General features: G+C 34.5%; 1 protein-coding gene across 1 annotated transcript; it reads right to left on the bottom strand.

Moving 5' to 3' along the window:
* Positions 1-8,731: 8,731 nt before the first annotated feature.
* On the bottom strand, positions 8,732-12,742 carry LOC18427278 (disease resistance protein RPS2). Its single transcript, XM_006836331.3, has one exon. It carries the CDS (start codon positions 12,397-12,399, stop codon positions 9,577-9,579), a length of 2,823 nt encoding a protein of 940 aa, XP_006836394.1. The 5' UTR covers positions 12,400-12,742; the 3' UTR covers positions 8,732-9,576.
* Between the last annotated feature and the right edge of the window lie 6,400 nt (positions 12,743-19,142).

The following is a 19,142-nucleotide window of genomic DNA, read 5'->3' as shown; positions in this document are numbered from 1 at the left end:
GACCGTCAAATCGGCCTAGATTCAATATGGGTCGTTGGGCTCATATGTTCATATGAGCAAGTATACTAATCCCAGCTTTTTCCATATATATATATATATATATATATATATACACATGGGATAATCTAAACTTCACAATCCTTCAAATTATAAAGGTTCAACCCTTCAAATTACAAAAGTTCAAGATAAAGAGAGTTGTGAAGGGTGGATTTCTTAATTTTGTATTCTATTTTTTTAAATAAATTACTTTTGTGGGTCAGTTTGGTAAATATTACTACAAGACAAAAGGTACTGTTGTCATCTTCACAAGGGGTAAAGTTGAAAATTTAACTAAAAGACAAGGGCACTCTACAAATAAAGTTTCAGCACGGTAACTTCCAAATTTTCGGTGGTATTTTGATTGATTTATATTTTGTGAATTATTTTTTTATATTTTTATTAGGTGCACCTTAATGAGTAGAATGTACGTCTAAATTTTCAAGGGATTTAGATTTATAGAAAAAAGAATAAAAAATCAAATACGAAATAAAGTTGTGACCGTCAGATTGACCCAGGTTCAATCTGGGCCATTGACTGACACTGTAGTAGTCAGCCCATGGACAATCAATATATATATATATATATATAAAGAGAGAGTGAGAGAGAGAGAGAGAGCATATACAAAACGCCGATTGGTCAAGTTTTAAAGTACTTCACATCCACCTCATCATCATCCAAAGTTCATCACATGGTCACAAGTAGTATTTAAATTTGTATACTTATTATACTAATCTGATTTATCTAAAAATTGGGGCGTGTGCACATATACAAGTTGTACCAAAATAAAATATTAAAAAAATAATTGACATAAAATAAAATGATGAAATTACCCCTGAAACATTAAAGGGGTATTTATCGTAATTTTTATCATTCAAATTATTTGTTTTATATTTTATTCATGTGCATCTCACTAAGGCGCACACACTTACAAAATTTCTAAGGCACACACACTTACAAAATTTCAAATCATTATGATTTGTAAAACAAATACTAAAATTCAAATACTATAAGATATCTGTGACCGTGTGATAACCTTTGAACGATGATAAAGCCATTGGCATTTTGTAGAATTCAAACATTATCAGACATCTATGACCGTGTGATAAACTTTGAATGATGATAAAGCCGTAGGCGTTTGGTAGTGTTTTCCATATATGGAAGTATCTACAAAACGCCTATAGGTGAAGTTCTAGAGTATTTTACCTACATCTCATCATCATTTAAAGTTCATCACAAGGTCACAGTTGTCTGGTAGTATATATATATATATATATATATATATATATATATATATATATATATATATATATAGGATCTTCTAGTCATAATTTTTTCAGTTAGATAAGTTTGTATAAATTTATGTCGAGTGCATATGCTGCTTACTAAAACAATCTACGACGATCATTTTGGACAACTTAAATTTTATGCATGTTTAAAATTTATGTATTTGATTCAAAAAAAGGGAGTTAAATTTTTTGGGTAAGTCGTGAAAATGAAAAACACATTATCTTACAATCCTATAAATGCTAGTTAGATTCCATTAGCATTAATACATTATGCAAGCTTTTAATTATTTATTTTTAATTTTAATAAATTTTATTTTTTGGATAAATTTTCCCGTTTTTAATTTTGGATGACTTATCTTTCAAATTTTGGAATTAATTACGTAATTTCACGTTTAAAAGCATCTACGATTAATTTTCAGTTTTTGTTCTATTTGAAAGTTTCTTAATTGCTCATTTTTATTTTCTTTAAGTACATTATATTTTTAGTTATCAATGTTTATGCAAGAAAAGTTTTAGACTATTTTTTAGTTTTTTATTGTAAAGTAGGCCAAAGATATCGCTTTATAATTCCTATTCGTATCACGGTTAATGTCAACTTCAACATGATAGATAACTTTATTAGTTCTCATAAAATGCAACTAAATATATATATAAAAAACTATTAAACAAATAATCAAAATACCAGCATAACTTGTAGGGATATTTTGATCATCATACATATTTTAAGTTTTTAATATATTATTTATAAAAATAAGGCACCTGATAGTTCATTTTTTCATGTCAAGATGATTTATACTAGGGTGCGATTCGTATAAGGTGTATCCTTAAATAAACAAAGTAAGGCACACTTGGAAACTTTTTATGCAATTTTAGAGGTGAATAAGATCCAGGGTCCAAATGAACACTTTGGACCTGCGGGTTAACGCATGCCTCCCACCATAACTCAAAGCCCCAATATGGTGTTGGCTTCTTAGTTAAAGATAATAAAGTATGCTTGATTTATTTCCATAGGAAAGATAAACTCGATGCGATTACAAGACAAATCTTATGCGTTTTTGAGTTTCCTCTCAAAGTTATCTTTTGAGTCCATTAACTTCTCTAAACTTGTAATTTATTCTAACTTAAGGCTTCTAATCTCTTTGGTGAAGGTTTCAATCTCTTTTGCTGAAGGTTTCCAAAGAAGAAATACACAATGAAATGTGCATCTTTTTTCAAGACATTGATACCTTTTTTCAAGACATTGATACCTCATTGCCTAAAATTTCATGGGAAAAGCATCTTCCCATCCTCGAAAATGAAAGGATGGTGGGTAGATTCGGGCGCTGCATGTCATGTCACTTACTGTAAAGACGGCATGGCGAATTTTACTGCGGTACGTGAAAATATCTGCATGGCTACTTGTTCATATTCTTCTGAAGTGATAGGGATGGGGACGGTGGAGCTACCCCTTCCAAATGGGAGAACTTTAACCCTAACTGATGTATTCTACTGCCCTGACATTGGAGTTAATTTGATTTCAGTCTCTATGCTCGACAAAATAGGGTTTGAAACCAATTTCAAGGGTGGGGTTGTGACACTCAAGCAGAACGATGCTGTACTCGCCAATGCCATCCTAGAAGGGGAGGCGTATAAGTTGGTTCTGAGTCCTGACTTTTCATCGGACTGTGTAACAATTACAACATTATGACAGAGGTCGAAGACATACCCAAAGAATTGTAAACATGGAAATACTACGTCCTTGGTTCGAATACCCACCAAAACAGTTAGCTTTTGCTATGCAAGTCACGCTTATCAAAGTTTATAACTTGCCATCTTATATAATAAGCGAAATTTAGTTTTTGTAAGGGAAAAATTAAGTAGCATGCCATTTGAAAGATCAATGGGTACCCAAACGATGGAAGTTGGGTAGTTTTTGAATAATATTTTTCTTTTTCTCTTAATATTTAGGGAAAAATGGAAGTTAGGTAGTTTTTGAATAACACTTTGGAAAATAATATTTTTCGTTTTCCTTAATATTTAGGGATTTCTGCAAGCCATCAGATCAGATGTGAAATCGGCTCAATAGGGATGTGCCCTTTTCTTATAAAAAGATCAAGATCTTTTTAAACTGTGAATGGTGTGCCCTTTTCTTATAAAAAGATCAATATTTTTTTAAACTGTGAATGGGGTAAATGATGCATCCTCAGCCAGCTATTTTATATCTGATGATTAACTAATTGTGACCCAAAAATGAAATTGTCTTCGTGTATGCTTTCCCTTTCTTACATACATTACAATACTCTGAAAACCAAGTTCAGTTATTTAATTTGCTTCAAATCTTAACCAAGAACATGAGGAAAAGGTAGGTCTCCAATGAAGGAGATGAATAACTTATATTAATGTTGTTTCTGGTACTGATGCAGGTCTCCAATGAAGGAGATGAATAACTTATATTAATGTTGTTTCTGGTACTGATGCAGGTCTCCAATGAAGGAGATGAATAACTTCTTCCAGTGTATATGGAAATTCTTTTGGGTTAGTTTGATTTTACTTTTCGATTTTGTGACCGCCTGATCACAAATAGTTTGAGTTTACTTTTCGATTTTGATTTTACTTTTCGATTTTGTGACCGCCTGAAACCTTTAAAATTTGGCGAAGAGAGTTCTTGTGGGAACAAGAAAATGGCAAAAAAAGTTCAAAAATTTTGTGGTCCAACAGACCACCTAGAATATAGATGGGCTTAAGTTGGGGAATCAAAGCTGGCAGTAAGAGAGAAAAGAGGAAAAGGTTGTCTAATCTCTTTTTCATACCTTTGCATCATGCATATTAAAATTTGGTGGCTACATATTTTAATTTTATTTTTAGAGTTTGGATAGAATTTTATTTTTATTTATTAAAACTAATTATTAAAAATACGATTTTTGGGGTTAGTTTGATAAGTTTTTTTTTTATTTTTATTTATTTATTATAAATCTGTTTTTATGTATGTGTTGGATTTTGGTATGGTTCTCTTGTAGATAAGACAGAAGAAACCTTCTCAAACTTTGTGACAAACCCAAGCTATCATATTTCATATATTGTTGTAAGTAATTGTGACCTCATGTACTAAAGGTAATTGGTGTCATTGTACACAATTCCTCAATAAATTGTGGTCCCAAGAAATACTTCCATCTGTCTCAAAACTTATTTAAGTAAACACAATTTTAGGATAGAATAATACTTCGACAGATGATTTCTCATGTTTTGGAGCTAGCTGCTGGGCATTTAATGTGTTAAAAAAAAACAATCATTGATAAGCTACAGTTTCACTTGTCATCAACAGAGGGACCAGTTTGCGATCCTGGTGGTGCGATCATTTCTTAGCCCTGATCACTTCAAGCTAAACATTGATAGGGCTTTCTTGTCTAACCCAGGTCGAACAGGTGGGGGTTGTCTTATTAGAGACTGTAATGGTACTTTAACTATGTGGAATTCTCTCTTCTTGAAGAAATTCCGACTTTAGCCGATCTTTTAAAGTGTTTCTCTCCTCAAATTGAGAGCGATTTGGCCTTGTTTGTTTATGTTATTCATGAACGTTGTTTACCTCTTCGAAAGTTATACACAATTGCAGCAAATTGAAGACAACAACATCCTAATCATGAGTGGTCTGTGACCCACCCTTTTCGTGAGGCCAACACGGTGGATGATACTCTTGTAAAGAGGGCTACATCTCATTTACAAGCCACTGTTTGGTGTGCTCGTCCGTCAGACTCTATTTCCCTTGCGTTTACGGATACTTTGTTTCAGGGTTGTAAAGAAATGAGTTATAACTTTTTTATTTTTAAGTATTAATGAAAAATGGTAGGAAGCCTTCTCCCCACCGGCTTACGTAAAAAAAAAAAAGGGTAAACACAATTGTGCATAAGTGGGTGCATTCTTAAAGCATAAAAAGCAAAGTGTATCATAGCCACGGAGATACAACGCATCTTTGTAAAGCCGCAGTCCCTTTTGTTTTATTTTTTATTTTTTTAATTTTTTTTCTTGTCATGTCTTTCAAAAGAAATCGCGTTTTCCATGAATCCGCAGTGCATGAATCTTTTTTAGGGCAAAAGCTGAGAATACACGGTTATAGCCCATGCTAAATTGATGAATAGATAGAAATAGAAAAGGCACGTTATGTCATGGGACATGCTCTAATATACTTTACTTTCCATTCAGAAAGTTCAAGCCTTTTGGTTTCCTTTAAATAAGCATAAATGCTTGTTTCGTATCCGCAAAAACAAAAATGCAAACAGGTTTGGAAGAGAGAGAGGGGTGTATCTTTAACAAGGAAAATGGTTTGATAGGGCTACAGCCCTATCAAAATAGTCACCTAATAACTCATCGGAAATTGTTATTCAAGCATTGAAAACCTTTACATCGATCATCTTGCTGGAGCATTATGGTTATTAAAAAAATTAAGATTTTAAGCTCTAAAAATAATGCTATTTTACTTTAAAAATAAGTGTTCTGCAAGATCTTTACTATTTTTCTAATTTCAAATTTCATGATCGGTGTTGAAAGTTGATTTTAAAGCCTTTCATTGCTAAAAATGATTTCCAGATGAGGTTTTATTTTGTTTTGATAAAGAATAAGCCTTGGAGGAAGCACAAAGGAAAGATAGTGTTGGTGGCTCAATTATTGAGAGGCCCTTGATTAACATGCTTTTTCCAATGGATCACTCAATTGTTGAGGCCCTTGGTTGGCATGTTTTTCCTAAGGGATTTTGATACACTCATTTTTTGGTGAATTGGGTTCCCCCTCCTTTATTTTTTCTCTTCCCTTTTTATGAAGCACCCCTTGTTTGAATAAGTGGCATTCAAACATCCTTTGGGATATATTCGCAGTCAAATCATGGCCCATAATCCAGATGCTTTTGAAAGCTAGTGATAACATCTATGTTTTAGGTGGTAATTTTAGGAAAAAGTGGCTTAACTTGTACCAAACATTGTTTTTAAACTTAGGTCGAGTAGTTGATTTTGGTAGGATTAGGCCAATTCTGTGTGCGAATGGTATAAAATAACTTAGATAATGTTTTCATAATAAAAATAAGAAATAGTAAAAAATAAGGATGCGGTTTGTATAGAGCCTAGGCTCTAAACAATCAAATTAGAGCTTACCTTCAAATAGTGTCGAGAAATGTGGTTTCAGTACTGGAAATCTTTGTGATAGCCTTAAAATATATATTTTCTCTTATTTTCTCTTATTTATAAAGTTTAATGCTTCAAAAATAGTGTAGATCAACAGATCTATGAAAACTTGAAAATATTGAAAATTGACGATCCAAAAATACGTTACAAAATACATTATTTCCAAAACTAAGTGAAATTATTATAGAACTAAGTTAAAGAATAAAGATGGTCATCACCCCTTATTGAGGAGTCCAAATGGGTAAAACATATTATAGTTTACAATCCCGAAATTTAAATGCATGCACTGGTGCTAAAGTAGTAAGTATATTTGAGAGATTTATGCTAATGTCCCCTACCCATGAAAATTTTGGTTTTACATTAATACCGACTAGCTTGAGTTTTTATTTTTCCAAATTGCCCCTACTCTAGACATTGAAGGTCCATTAATGTTGGAGCAACTTCGGACCTTCGAGGTACGAGGTAGAGGTAACTTGGGAAAAATAAAAAATTTGAAAAAAGTCGGTATGATCATAAAATCAAATTTCTTAAAAAATTGGTTTAAAGAGTGGCTCTAACCATGTTATGTTATGATCAAATCCAGTTTTTTCTTTGAATCATATGGGCAGAGGCAAAGGTTGGCAATTTGATCGATTGGACTAGTGCATCCACTTTAGTTTTGGAAGGTTTTAGGACCCAAAACACATTTCAAATCACTGTAATTCATTTCCAAATTCGTTTCCTCCTTAAATACAAGAGCTCCGAAAGCGGTGCAGACATGATGGTGTTTTTTTGAAGAATCGAAATGTAGGCCACAAAAAGAAAATGCACACAACAGACCATTTTTCAGGATCAAACCAATGTTTGTAAAACAGCCCGTTTTGACTCGGACCTGGCCGGGTTACCTGAATCCATCCACTGGGCGACCTAGTTTTGGTGGTCAAGCCGGGAATTTAAAAAAATAAAATTAAAAATTTAAGTAAAAATCCAAAAAAATAAGAAATTAATTTGTAATGTAATGGTTATTTTTTTGTCTAACATTTTAGAAATATTGGAAAGCGTTTTGGGCGTGAATATTTATTTTTACATTTTTCATTCTTTTTGGATTATTTTTAAAAGTCACAAATTGATTTTTCACTACTTTTTTTTTAATCTGTTTCGTTTAATTTTACTTTAAACATAATTATGGTATTCTTGGAAATTTTCATAGTTGTTTTCATTTTTTAACAAATTCGTGGTATAGTAGGGATCAGGGCTAGTTACCCAGAGCAGTTCCCGGTTACTCGGACCCGACTCACGGCCCGAGTCAAGCAATTACGCGGACTCAAACTTCGTTTTGTTCTTTGAAATTCGTAATCGTGGCAAACTAGGATGACAGACTTACAAATCCACCAGGTGCGTCCCTTGATGCACCTAAACCCCACCCAAATAAAATACGATCTATTTGCTAATAATATTATGTGGTTTCTCATCATACAAATAATAAATGACATTTTTGGCAGACCCACCTGCTCCATCACCGTCCAACCCATTGATGGACACGGTGATAAATTCAGGGTGGACCATTTAGATTTTCCCATTCCCATCTGACCTTATTCCACAATAGCAGGAAATGTGGAATGGTAGATAGCATTCCTCATAGAAAAAGTAAAGATTGTGATCATAGGCCCATTGTTGATTAAAAACTAAAACTAGCAAAATAATTGTTTGAGTTATAATATTGACATTACCCAAGGAAAAAGCTTATAAACGGTTGAGACCTTAAATTATAGGATTAAGTTGCGCCTCAAAGATCTATTAGAAAGGCTATTTTAATGCTGAAAAACCATCTAATTGTCTATCTCAACATTGAGATAGAAAAAAAAGAAAAGGATTTCAGGTACCAAAAATAGTATATCTTGCAACATATTATTTAGACCGTCGATTTTCAAGATTTTCATGTAATAGATCAGCTTGATTTGAACCATTTTTTGGAGTTTAAAATTTTATAATAATTTAGGCACTAAAATTGCATCTCGAGACAAAATTTGGAAGTCATTACTTACTTTGATTGTTTAAGGTTGTAACTTTATGCAAATGTCACCTATTAAAAACATATATATCGAATGGCAGATTCTGAATGTTTTTCTGTTGGTAAAAAGAAATAAATAAATCAAACAAAAATTTTTATTGAAATCATATTGCAAATAGACCCCCATGACAAGCCAAAAATGAATGAGTGCTTTTTATTGGAAAAGGTGGCTTACTGGATAAAACAATCATTAATGTAATATGTAGCCATTGCAACTGCAAAAAGATTCAATTTAGATAATTAGTTGTAGCAGATCATGGGAACATTAAACATTCCAATAGGAGATGCCTAACAAATAAATAAATCAGAAAAAAATAAGTTGGTGCGTTGTGCATAATCAATGGCACACCTTTAGCCATGTAATTTCACATTTGATGGCTAAGAATAAATGTGACATCCTTGTGTCAAAAAATAAATGCTCTCATCTTATAATTTCCCTATTCTCTTTTCCTACAGATGTTGATAAATTTATCTTACATGTAAAAACCAAGCTTCAAGCATGATAATGCCTCTAGCAACTAAAAGACTTGACAGTTTTTATCAAGTCTGGAAAATTTTACATGGAAAGAGAGTCAATAACAAAAAAAAAAAAAAAAAAACACAACGAACCCAACGTCTCAAATAAGAGGAGATTCAGAAAAAAAGAGAGGAAAAAAAATCCCAAAAGCACGACTTCAAATTAGAACTAACTTTAAAATGGTGAAAACCTCCTTTTCATAAATTAAAATACCATTGAGACAACAATGAAACACACTTTAAGGTGCAACCACACCGTAAAGAAATGCTTATCTCATTGAGCAAAGTTTTCAAATACCCAAGAAAGGAGTTTAATAGAGAAAGAAGAAATGTTTATCCATTGAGCAAAGTTTTCAAACACCTAAAAAATGAGTTTAATATATATAGAGGAAAGTGGTGACCATCCTTTTCTTAAAAAATAGGAGAGAAAATAATTTTGTTCAACTAAAGTAAGAGTGAGGATGATCACCATCATTTAAGCAGGAAGGATGTCTGGGCAGTGGAATCCCCCTCCATTTTGCTCACTTGCCTTCCTGCCTCATGACTCCCTCTCAACAACCTCACCTTCCCACCTCTTTTTTTTGATGACAAGTGCCCCAAGTTCGTTGCAGACACCAAGGGGCTCTTTATCTAAGTGTGGACATTCTTCTACCTCAAGATGTTTAATCAGTGGGCAAAACAGCACACTTTTGCTGCATATATTGCTCAGCTGCGGTAGATTGTTTAGCCACAAATCTCTTAGCCGGGGTAGAGTCAACAATAATGGTGATGATGATGATGGTCCATCTACTTCAATCACCTCCTCCAAGCCTTTACAATCCAAAACTTTAAACTCTTCCAAGTTGTTGAAACGTTGCGCTATGCCCTTTGTGAACACCACCTTCAGTATATTGCATTCAGATATGCTTATTCTCCTTAGGTTAACAAAGCAGTATGGTGGTGGGATACCGATACATATCGCTTCTAGTTTAGGCAAACCCCAAAGCCTCAACTCTCTCAAGCATTGAAAGGAGTCATCTTTGGCCTCCTCACCAACCACCAAACTCTCCAATTCCTCACAGTGGTTTACCTCAAGAATGTTTGAGATGCAAGTCGGTACCCGCGTCACACCCTTGCAACGAAACATGTCTAATTGAGATAGGCATTGGGATCCATCCAATGCAATCAAGGCATCGACATTTTCAAACTTGCAACTTTCTAAACTCAAAATCTCCATACTCCTGGCTAATGGCTTGATCCAATCAGAAATAATAATATTATTTAGTCTAATGACAAGCCTACTCAAATGGTTCAATTGGGTCAGGTCCCAAACATTATGAATGATGCCTCTCCCATCTCCTTCATCATCATCATCACCATCATCATCATCCACTCTCCATTTTATACCAACAGCACCTAACACGTCTAACTCCTCCAGCTTAAGCAAACGAGAGAACATTCCTCCAGGAATTTTAAAACTTGTTTGTCTTAAATTTAAATACCTTAAATTAATCAGATCTCCCATCCCTTCAGGCATCTTCTGCACAGTCCAACAGTTAAACAGGTCCAAATACTGGAGTTGTTGGAGGCCTCCAATTGGTGGTAATTCTTCTAGGTAATAGCTGTTCCTTAATATGAGCACACGGAGATTCACTAAATATGACAAGGAAGGCGAAAGAGATCGAATCTGTGTCCAAGTAAGATCAAGCACGCGAAGGCCTTCCATGTATTCAAAGAAACCACTCGACGGGATGACTGTTATAGTGTTGTTGTTGTTAAGAAGCAATGTAGTAAGTTTTGGGGAGGCCTGTGACAATTCAGGAAGAGCCTCAAGTTCATTATTTGACAGTGAAATTCTGTCGGCCTCTTCCCAATCCGTAGCCTCAGGAGCCACCTTCAATGAAGCTTGGGCTTGCACCAAGAACTTGGGGCCGTCTTCAGTCTCAGGAGAGGTGATCCATAGTGCTAGCTCGCGCATCATATCGTGCATTCTCACCTCGCCCTCACCCTCTTCTTCCCCATTTTTAAGCATGCATGCGGTTTTGAGACTCCCAACCAAGGTAGCAACTTTATTGCGGGTGGCTCTCAAAGTACCTAGCCTATCCACAAATCCTTCTCCAATACAATGAATTGCTAATTCATTTTGTTTTATTGAATAATCTTCAGGATACAAAGCACAAAAAAGGAAGAGCGACTTGTGCGTATCGCTCTCTAATCTATCATAACTAAACTTTAAAGAATCAAATACCTTTTCCTTCATACCTCGGAGGCTTGCAGCTGACTGGTTCAATTCTCTTACGGCATCCTCCCATTCCCCCACCGTGTGTCGGTTTGCCATGGCATGTGCAATAGTGGTAATGGCTAGGGGCAGGCCCTCAGCCTTTCTTAGGACAATCTCAGCATGAGGTTTTATTAGAGGTGAAGTAACATGCTCACCTGCTGTTTTAATGAATAGTCTCCAAGCCTCTGCATCTGATAATTTATTCACTTCTATTGTGATTTTAGCCCCTGTGTCTGTACATACATCTTGATTTCGGCTGCTTACCAAAATCTTGCACCCACTCTCAATTTTGGGTCGCGGGATTCCTATGTCCTCGAGTTTCAGTTCATGCCATAGGTCATCCAGGATAAGTACATGCTTCTTCCTCCTTAGTGCAGCCAACAACTTATCCTTTGCATCCTCCTCATTGCAACTCGACAAATCCAATCCAAGGTATTGGCCAATCTTTTTTTGAATATTCAGTATATTTGGAGTGGCCGACACTGTAACCATTATAACAGTGTCAAAAGAAGGCTGCTCTTTGAAGTGATTGTTTACATTTTCTAGCAAAGTGGTTTTGCCAACACCCCCCATTCCATATACTCCGATGACCCCATAATGTTGGTCATTTATGGCATCAAGTATCTTTTGCAAAGTGCCTTGAACACTTGGTTGGTCCTCGATGGGTGTGGTTTCTAACACTCTCACGGACTCTGGAGGAGGTGGTTTTGCTAAAACAAACTGTGCTGCAAGCCTGTCATCAACCACCAGCTTGAGCATCGTAGCCCTCTTGCTCAATTTGTACCGAGACCAACAATTTGTACACAACCCCTTTAGACATGTCATTCCTTGTCTATACTCCTCTTCGATTGCATCGGCTTTTGTTTTGATTTCATCGACTGCCTTTAGCCAATCACTCACCATGCCAGTCGGGAGCTTCCCTTCTCTCTCTGCTGCTTCTAATGCGCTCCTTTCGTCCTCCCTCCTGCCCGTTAGCTTCCCAGTTACATCAATCAAGGCCTCCACATTGTCCTTGAGGTGTATTAAGTAGCCAACTTGGGGGATTAGGGGATCAATCAAATATTTGGTTATAATGTCGAGAATTGGGCTTATGAAATCCATGAGAAGAGAAAGAGAAAGAGAGAGATGGTGCTGATCTTTTGGAAAATTTCTAAACTGAATAACAAAAGAAAGTAATTGGGGTTGATATTTAGGAAAAGAAGGATAGATGGTGGGGATATTTAGAAAACTAACAATAATAACCGAGAACAAGAGCTCCTAAATGACAAATGCAAGCAGGTTTGGAAGATTTAGAAGGAGAGAGAGAAGATAGGATCTCAATACAAAGTATTGTTTGCTGAATTGGGAAAGAGATAAGGTAGAGGAGGGAGGAAACACGGAAATTGAAAGAAGAGGAACTCAAAAGGAAAAGCCTCACAAAATTGAAGAAGCACCATCTTAGTGAGAAGATCATGGAGCCTTTAAAGAGGATGCTTTTTCCCAATCGCTAGTGGTAAACGATTCTGCTTTTCCTTTTCAAGCAAAAAAGATTTTATGGTCTGAAGGAGCATATTGTATGTTCACCCCATTTGATTAAACAAAAGTCTATCTAGAAGTATCCAAAATCCCTGGTACGTGACCTAGCAACCTAGTGATCAGCCTCAAAAAAAGAAAAAGAAACTAAATGTGGCCGAAATCTAAAAACTGGATATAGACCGGCAATGTTTTTTAGATTGTCAAAACCATAGTTACCGGGAGCAGAAGCGGGAACGGCTATGGTTCTGGGAGCGAGAGCATCGGATCGAGGGTTGCCTAAAGCTCTGGAGCGAGTTCCGATGAGGGTAAAAGTTGCTGATCAATATCCTGTATGAACAGGGAGCGCGTTTCCGATACATTGGGATCGAGGTCATCATTTAACGGGAACACGTTCTATATAAAATGGGATCATGTTCCTATGCTCATTAGGATCGCGCTCCCATAGACAACATAAACGATATCTCATTTAAAGTTGAGTCGTGCCCCCATCTAAGAAAAATATATTCTTATTTGGAATGGATCGAGATCCATTCAACGTTGGATCGCGTTCCGCTTAACTTGAAGCTAATCTCCAACTGTCCTCTCTCTCTCGACCAAACATTCTCCGCACCCCTAATACAATGGATCCATTTGCCAAAATTCGGTAGACCAGTGAAATTTAGAAATAAATGGTACAAAAATCACATCATAAGAAAGAGCATTTTAGGGTCCATTTTCTTACACAATCATTGACATATTTTCCAATATTAAAACAAAATGTATCGGTGATTTGAAATGCATCTTTGTAAAGTCGTGGTTCTACAAATTGATTTCTATTTTGTTTCTCTCTTAACTTTTTCTCTTTTTTTTTTTTTTTTTTTTTTTTTTTCAAAAGAAAACATGAAACGGCAGTGCATGAGTCCCTTTTAGGACAAAAGATAAGTATATCACCAACTACTGCCCCCACGCTCTATTAATCAATAGATAGAAGTGGACCACCCACTTTATGTCATCGGACAAGCTCTAATACGCTTTACTTTCTTTGACATAAAGTATAAGCCTTTTGTTTTCCTTTAAATAACAAAAGCAATTGCAAACAGGTTGGGAAGAGAGAGGGATGCAGGTTGGGAAGAGAGAGAGATGCAGAACAAAATAGGGTGGTTACAATTTTTATTTTTATTTTTTTGTTAATTTTATTTTTAAAGTTTGGGTAGAATTTTTATTTTTATTTATTAAAGTTAATTATTACCAATATTATTTTTAGGGTTAGTTTGATATATATATATTTTACATCTGTTTTTACGTATGTGTTGGATTTAGGTATGATTGCCCTCTAGATAAAACCCGTACTTTTAAGATCAACGTCAAAAAAAAAGGTTTTAGTAAGAACTGGTCTTCTAGATAATACACCCCCACATTGTAGAACAAGTCAAAGAATGGAGTCGGTCGACTTCGTTTTTTTTTTTTTTGGTTAATTCAGTGGGGACTACGAACCTCTACTCTTCTTTTTTTTTAAATCGTTAACGATTTTTTATTACGTTAGGTGAAAATGGAAGCCTAGACCGTAGATGAGACACAAGTGGTGCTACCACCATGATCCCAACCACATTCTCAAAGGGGGTCGACTTTGCCTACAACTTCATTGCTCATATGTTCCCCGCTGTTTCCGCCTCTAAACACTAAAATCTCATTCTTAGATTCAATCGTATGCAAATCACTGGACCCACATTCTTAATTATGCAAATCAACTCCTTTTATAAATGATTTTCTTTTCTTTAATTTTCTAAAATCCATGAGGGAAAAGAGAGAGAGATGGTGTCGATCTTTTGGAAAATTATTAGAGTGAGAAAGTAAATAGATTTATGGGGCTGATGTTTAGGGAAAGAAGGATAAATGGTGGGGATATTTAGTAAACTAATGTTAGTAACTACCAACAAGAGCTCCTAAAAGAAAAATGCTTGCAGATTTAGAAAGAGAGAGAGGATAGGACCTCAATACAAAGTATTGTTTGCTGAATTGGGAAGGAGAGAAGGTAGAGGAGGGAGGTAGGAGGGTAATTGAAAGAAGAGAAACTCAAAAGTAAACAAGTTTAAAGAAGCACAAAGGAAAGGTTGTCTTAGTGGAAGATCATGGAGCCTTTAAAGATGATGCTTTTCCCCACTGCCTAGTGGTATACGATTCTGCTTTTCTTTTTCCAGCAAAAAATATTATAAGGTCTGAAAGAGCATATTGTATGTTTAATCTTTTTGATAAAAAAAGGTCTATCCACAAGTATCCAAAATCTCTGACCTGTGACCTATCAACCTAGTGATCAACTTCAAAAAAAAAAAAAATCATAACGATAATAATAGTAATAATAATAAAAAACAAAAGAACTACACGTGCCTGAAAACTAAAATCCGGATATAGACTAGCATTTTTTTTATATTGTAAGATCTTAGTGTTTAGGCGCTCAAATATTTTGTTTTTGAAATTGCTCATCCAGTGATTCTAAAGTGCCCTACGAAATTTAGATAAAAAAATAACCAATTATCATTTACCTTAGGGAGTAAATATATTTGTATAGTGTGATCATGCAATAGTGCGCAATGGGTCTTGCCATTTATTCAGGTGTCAATTGGGCTTGACATGCTTTATTTTTCAGTTATTTTTTGTATAAGTAGCCGACCAACTTTAAAATTTCTTATGGGCACAAAGCAAATATTGAACCACCATTATGGTGGATTTTCCCCTTAAGTTTCTATTATACATTGCTCTTCCAGCATAAAATGCAGAATTAGTACCCAAAAACAAAAAAAAAAACAGGAATCTTGTGTTGGCTTGCAAATCTATTTTTGCTTTTGAAGCTTAAAAAAATGGTACAAATATAGTGGATGTCAAATACTGGAATTGGCCGATCTAGAAATTGTATTATACAATAGACCTTGTGGGCTTGGAATTCACTTTGTAGCATATCTATGATTTTTTAGTTCGAGATGATCCATTTACAAAAATTGCAATTTCCAATAGCTAAATGCATCTTTATAAATTGTGGCCCCACAAAATACTTCCCCTGTCACCTATAATTTCTTTCAAATTTTATTCCAGTAATACATTGTGCGCAACAACAACGGGGTGCATTCTTAATGCGAAAGCAAATAATGTCACAGCCACAAAAATATATCCCTTAGTTGCAAGTATATTGTGTTCTCACAGGAACATACTGCCATTTACTCCCTTAGATCTAGCTATCCAAAATTAGAAAGTTTACCTTCAATTTTAAGATGCTTTTTTTTTTTTTCAGACACACAATTATTTTAAATGAATATTCCTTTTTGTTGGAATTTGGTTGCTAAATTGAATAAAATATATCTAAAATTTGATGTCTTAAAAATGAGAAAAGTTTATATCACATTGAGACCTTAAATTGTAGAATTAAGGTGCATCTCAAAAGTCTATAGAAAAGGCTATCTTGACAATGGAAAATCATCTAATTGATCATACGGAAATAGAGAAGTAGGGATAATGGGAAAAAAAAAAGAGATTTCAAGTCTCCAAAATAGTTAGTCTTGTAACATATTATCTGGACTGTCTATTTTCAAGATTTTCATATATTTATTGATCTGCTTGATTTGAACCATTTTTAGAGTTCAAAAATTTTATATTTGGAGATGAATATAGATTTTCTCACCATCCTAAAAAAATTTGACACCAAAATTGCGTTTTATAGAAGTACATCTCGCTTTGATTGTTTCATGTTGCAACTATTTTGAAACGACCGCCCCTAAAATACACGTCGATTGGCTTTTACTTGAGGGAGTAATAATACAATGTACTCCCGCAAGAGCGTAGAACCTTCTTAAATTAATCATTAGACAAGACCCCTTGTCTCTTTGGTCAAGAATAAACTTTTCTCGCCCTTTAATAAAGCATAAGCTTTTACTTTACTATAAAAACAAAGAATAAACTTCAACTTTCAAGCCTAATAAGGAGTAAGTAGAGGTCATGCTTTCTTCGGGGTATTGGTTTTGCCACCCATGTTTTAGAGATTAGAAGATCGTGTCTAGGTTGAAGAGAACGCATTCTTAAAATTTGATGCCCTAAAAATATTCCTAGGTTGGGTTTTGGAGAAGGCTCCTTACCCGTTTTTTCATTAATTTAGATGAGAAGAGAAGCAAATTTATCATACAACCCTATAATGGGGTAGTTGTGCCCGATCATAAAATATCAAAGTAGAAATATAGTCTAGTGGATGACAACTCCAAATAGTAGCATCGGGCTAGAGGATACGCTCTTAGCTAGGGCATTAGCGAACCATATTTGCCTTGTAAAAAACATGTGCAATGAACCATCTATGCATAGATTGTCCGGTTCAGCAATATGTTGGGTTTTACCTAGGGAAGTAAAAATACAGTATATTCCTATAGCATTGTATCTTAAAAGTTAAAAATAAAATACTCAAACGGTCCGTCACTCACTTGTGAAACGGTCCGTCACTCACTTGTGACATTGTGGCCGAAGTCATCCGAGCTATGAATTCAGATCCAACGACTCGGAGATGGGGGATGTAGAAAAACTTTCAATAGGTGGAGAAGTATAGTAAGTTTTCCCTACTTTTTATTTTTATTTTTTAACTAGCATTAAGTACCATTGGTTTCTACAATTAAGTTCACTTTTTTATGGAGGAAGGTAAAAAAGACCACGTGCATAAGAGTAAATTGTATCTAATATGGAAAAAGTTTATATAAGGTTGCGGGCTTAAAATGTAGAATTAAGGTGCACAACAAAAATCCATCATAAAAAGTTGTTTTGAGAGTAGAAAATCCTCTAATTTACCATCTCAACATCAAAATGTATCAGTAAGAAAAAAAAAAAAAGATTTTGAATTCGAGAAATAGTGAATATTGCAACACATTATCTAGACCGTCTATTTTCAAGATTTTTATGTGTTCAGAGATCTATGTGATATGAACCATTTTTAGAGTTCAAAAGTTTATAATTAGATATGAAAATAGATTCCCAAGTCATCCTAATAATTTTTTATACCAAAAATTACATTTATGACAGACTTCAGAGGTGTGCCTTAATTGGATTGTTTAATGTTGCAAACCACACCCATCTAATATTAAATTGGAAGATTAAAATGAGAAGCATTACACATGAAATCCCTGCCTAGAAATCCAGTTTCAAACTCTCAAGATAGCCTATGAACCTATTTCATCCCAGCTTTGGATTTTGAAGTTCCTAAATTCAGTAGACATGCAAAATCTGGAAATAAATGATACAAAAATCATATCATAAGAAAGAGCATTTTAGGGTTTGAAATCCATTTTTTCCTGTCCGATACAAGCATTGACATGTTTTCCAATATTAAAATCATATCATTGACATGTTTTCCAAAAGCATATCATTAGCTTACGGATGCATCTGTAGCTGTTGAGGTAAGGTGCACCTTCAAATGCTATCATGGTATATAATTTTGATGTAAAATATTTTTAAGATTATCTCAAAATTTATTTTTATATCTAATTATAAATTTTTAAATTTAATAAATGGTTAAATCAAGTAGATCTATAAACATCTGAAAATCTTGAAAATGGACGATGTAGATAATATGTTGTAAAATGCAATATTTCTAAAACTTAAAATCCTTTTATTTTTCATGGTCATACATTTCGATATCGAGCTGATCAATCAAACGGTTTTTCAACATTAAAAATACCTTTTTTCGATGAATTTTTGAGGTGCATCCGTAGTTCTACATTATAAGATTGCATCCTTATATAAGCTTTTTTCATATTAAAACTGGATTTATCGGTGATTTAAAATGCATCTTTGTGAAGCGATGGTCCTACAAATTGCTTTTTCTCTTTCGTTTCTCTCCTCTTCTTCTTTTTTTTTTTTTTTTTTCTCTTTGTCAATTTATTTCTTGTCATTTCATTCAAAAGAAAACATGTTGTGCAGGAAACGACAGTGTATGAATCCTTTTTAGGGCAAAAGATAAGAATATTACCAACTATGGCCCCACGCTATATTAATCAATAGATAGAAATAGACAACAACTTTATGCCATGGGTACATGCTCTAATAAGCTTTACTTTCCTTACATAAAAAACTATAAGCTTTTTGTCTTCCTTTAAATAAGCCTAAAGGAAGATAGTGCTCCGAAAAGCAAATTCAAACAGGTTTGGAAAAACCTTGAAGTGGGTTCTCCCTCCTTTACATTTTCTCTTCCTTTTTGTGAAACACGCCTGTTTTTTCAGAGGCATTGAATTTCTTTTGGGATATATTTGCAGTCAAACCATGGCTCATTATGTACATGCTTTTGAAAGCTCGACACCATAAAAGAAAAGAAGTGGTGGTAGCACCCT

The sequence above is a fragment of the Amborella trichopoda genome, chromosome 2 (assembly GCF_054954075.1).
Source record: "Amborella trichopoda isolate Santa Cruz 75 chromosome 2, AtrichopodaSantaCruz75HAP2 v2.0, whole genome shotgun sequence".
In the NCBI taxonomy this organism is placed as follows: Eukaryota; Viridiplantae; Streptophyta; class Magnoliopsida; order Amborellales; family Amborellaceae; genus Amborella; species Amborella trichopoda.
The sequence above is the reverse complement of the archived record's forward strand: the minus strand, read 5'-3'. Positions and strand labels throughout refer to the sequence as shown.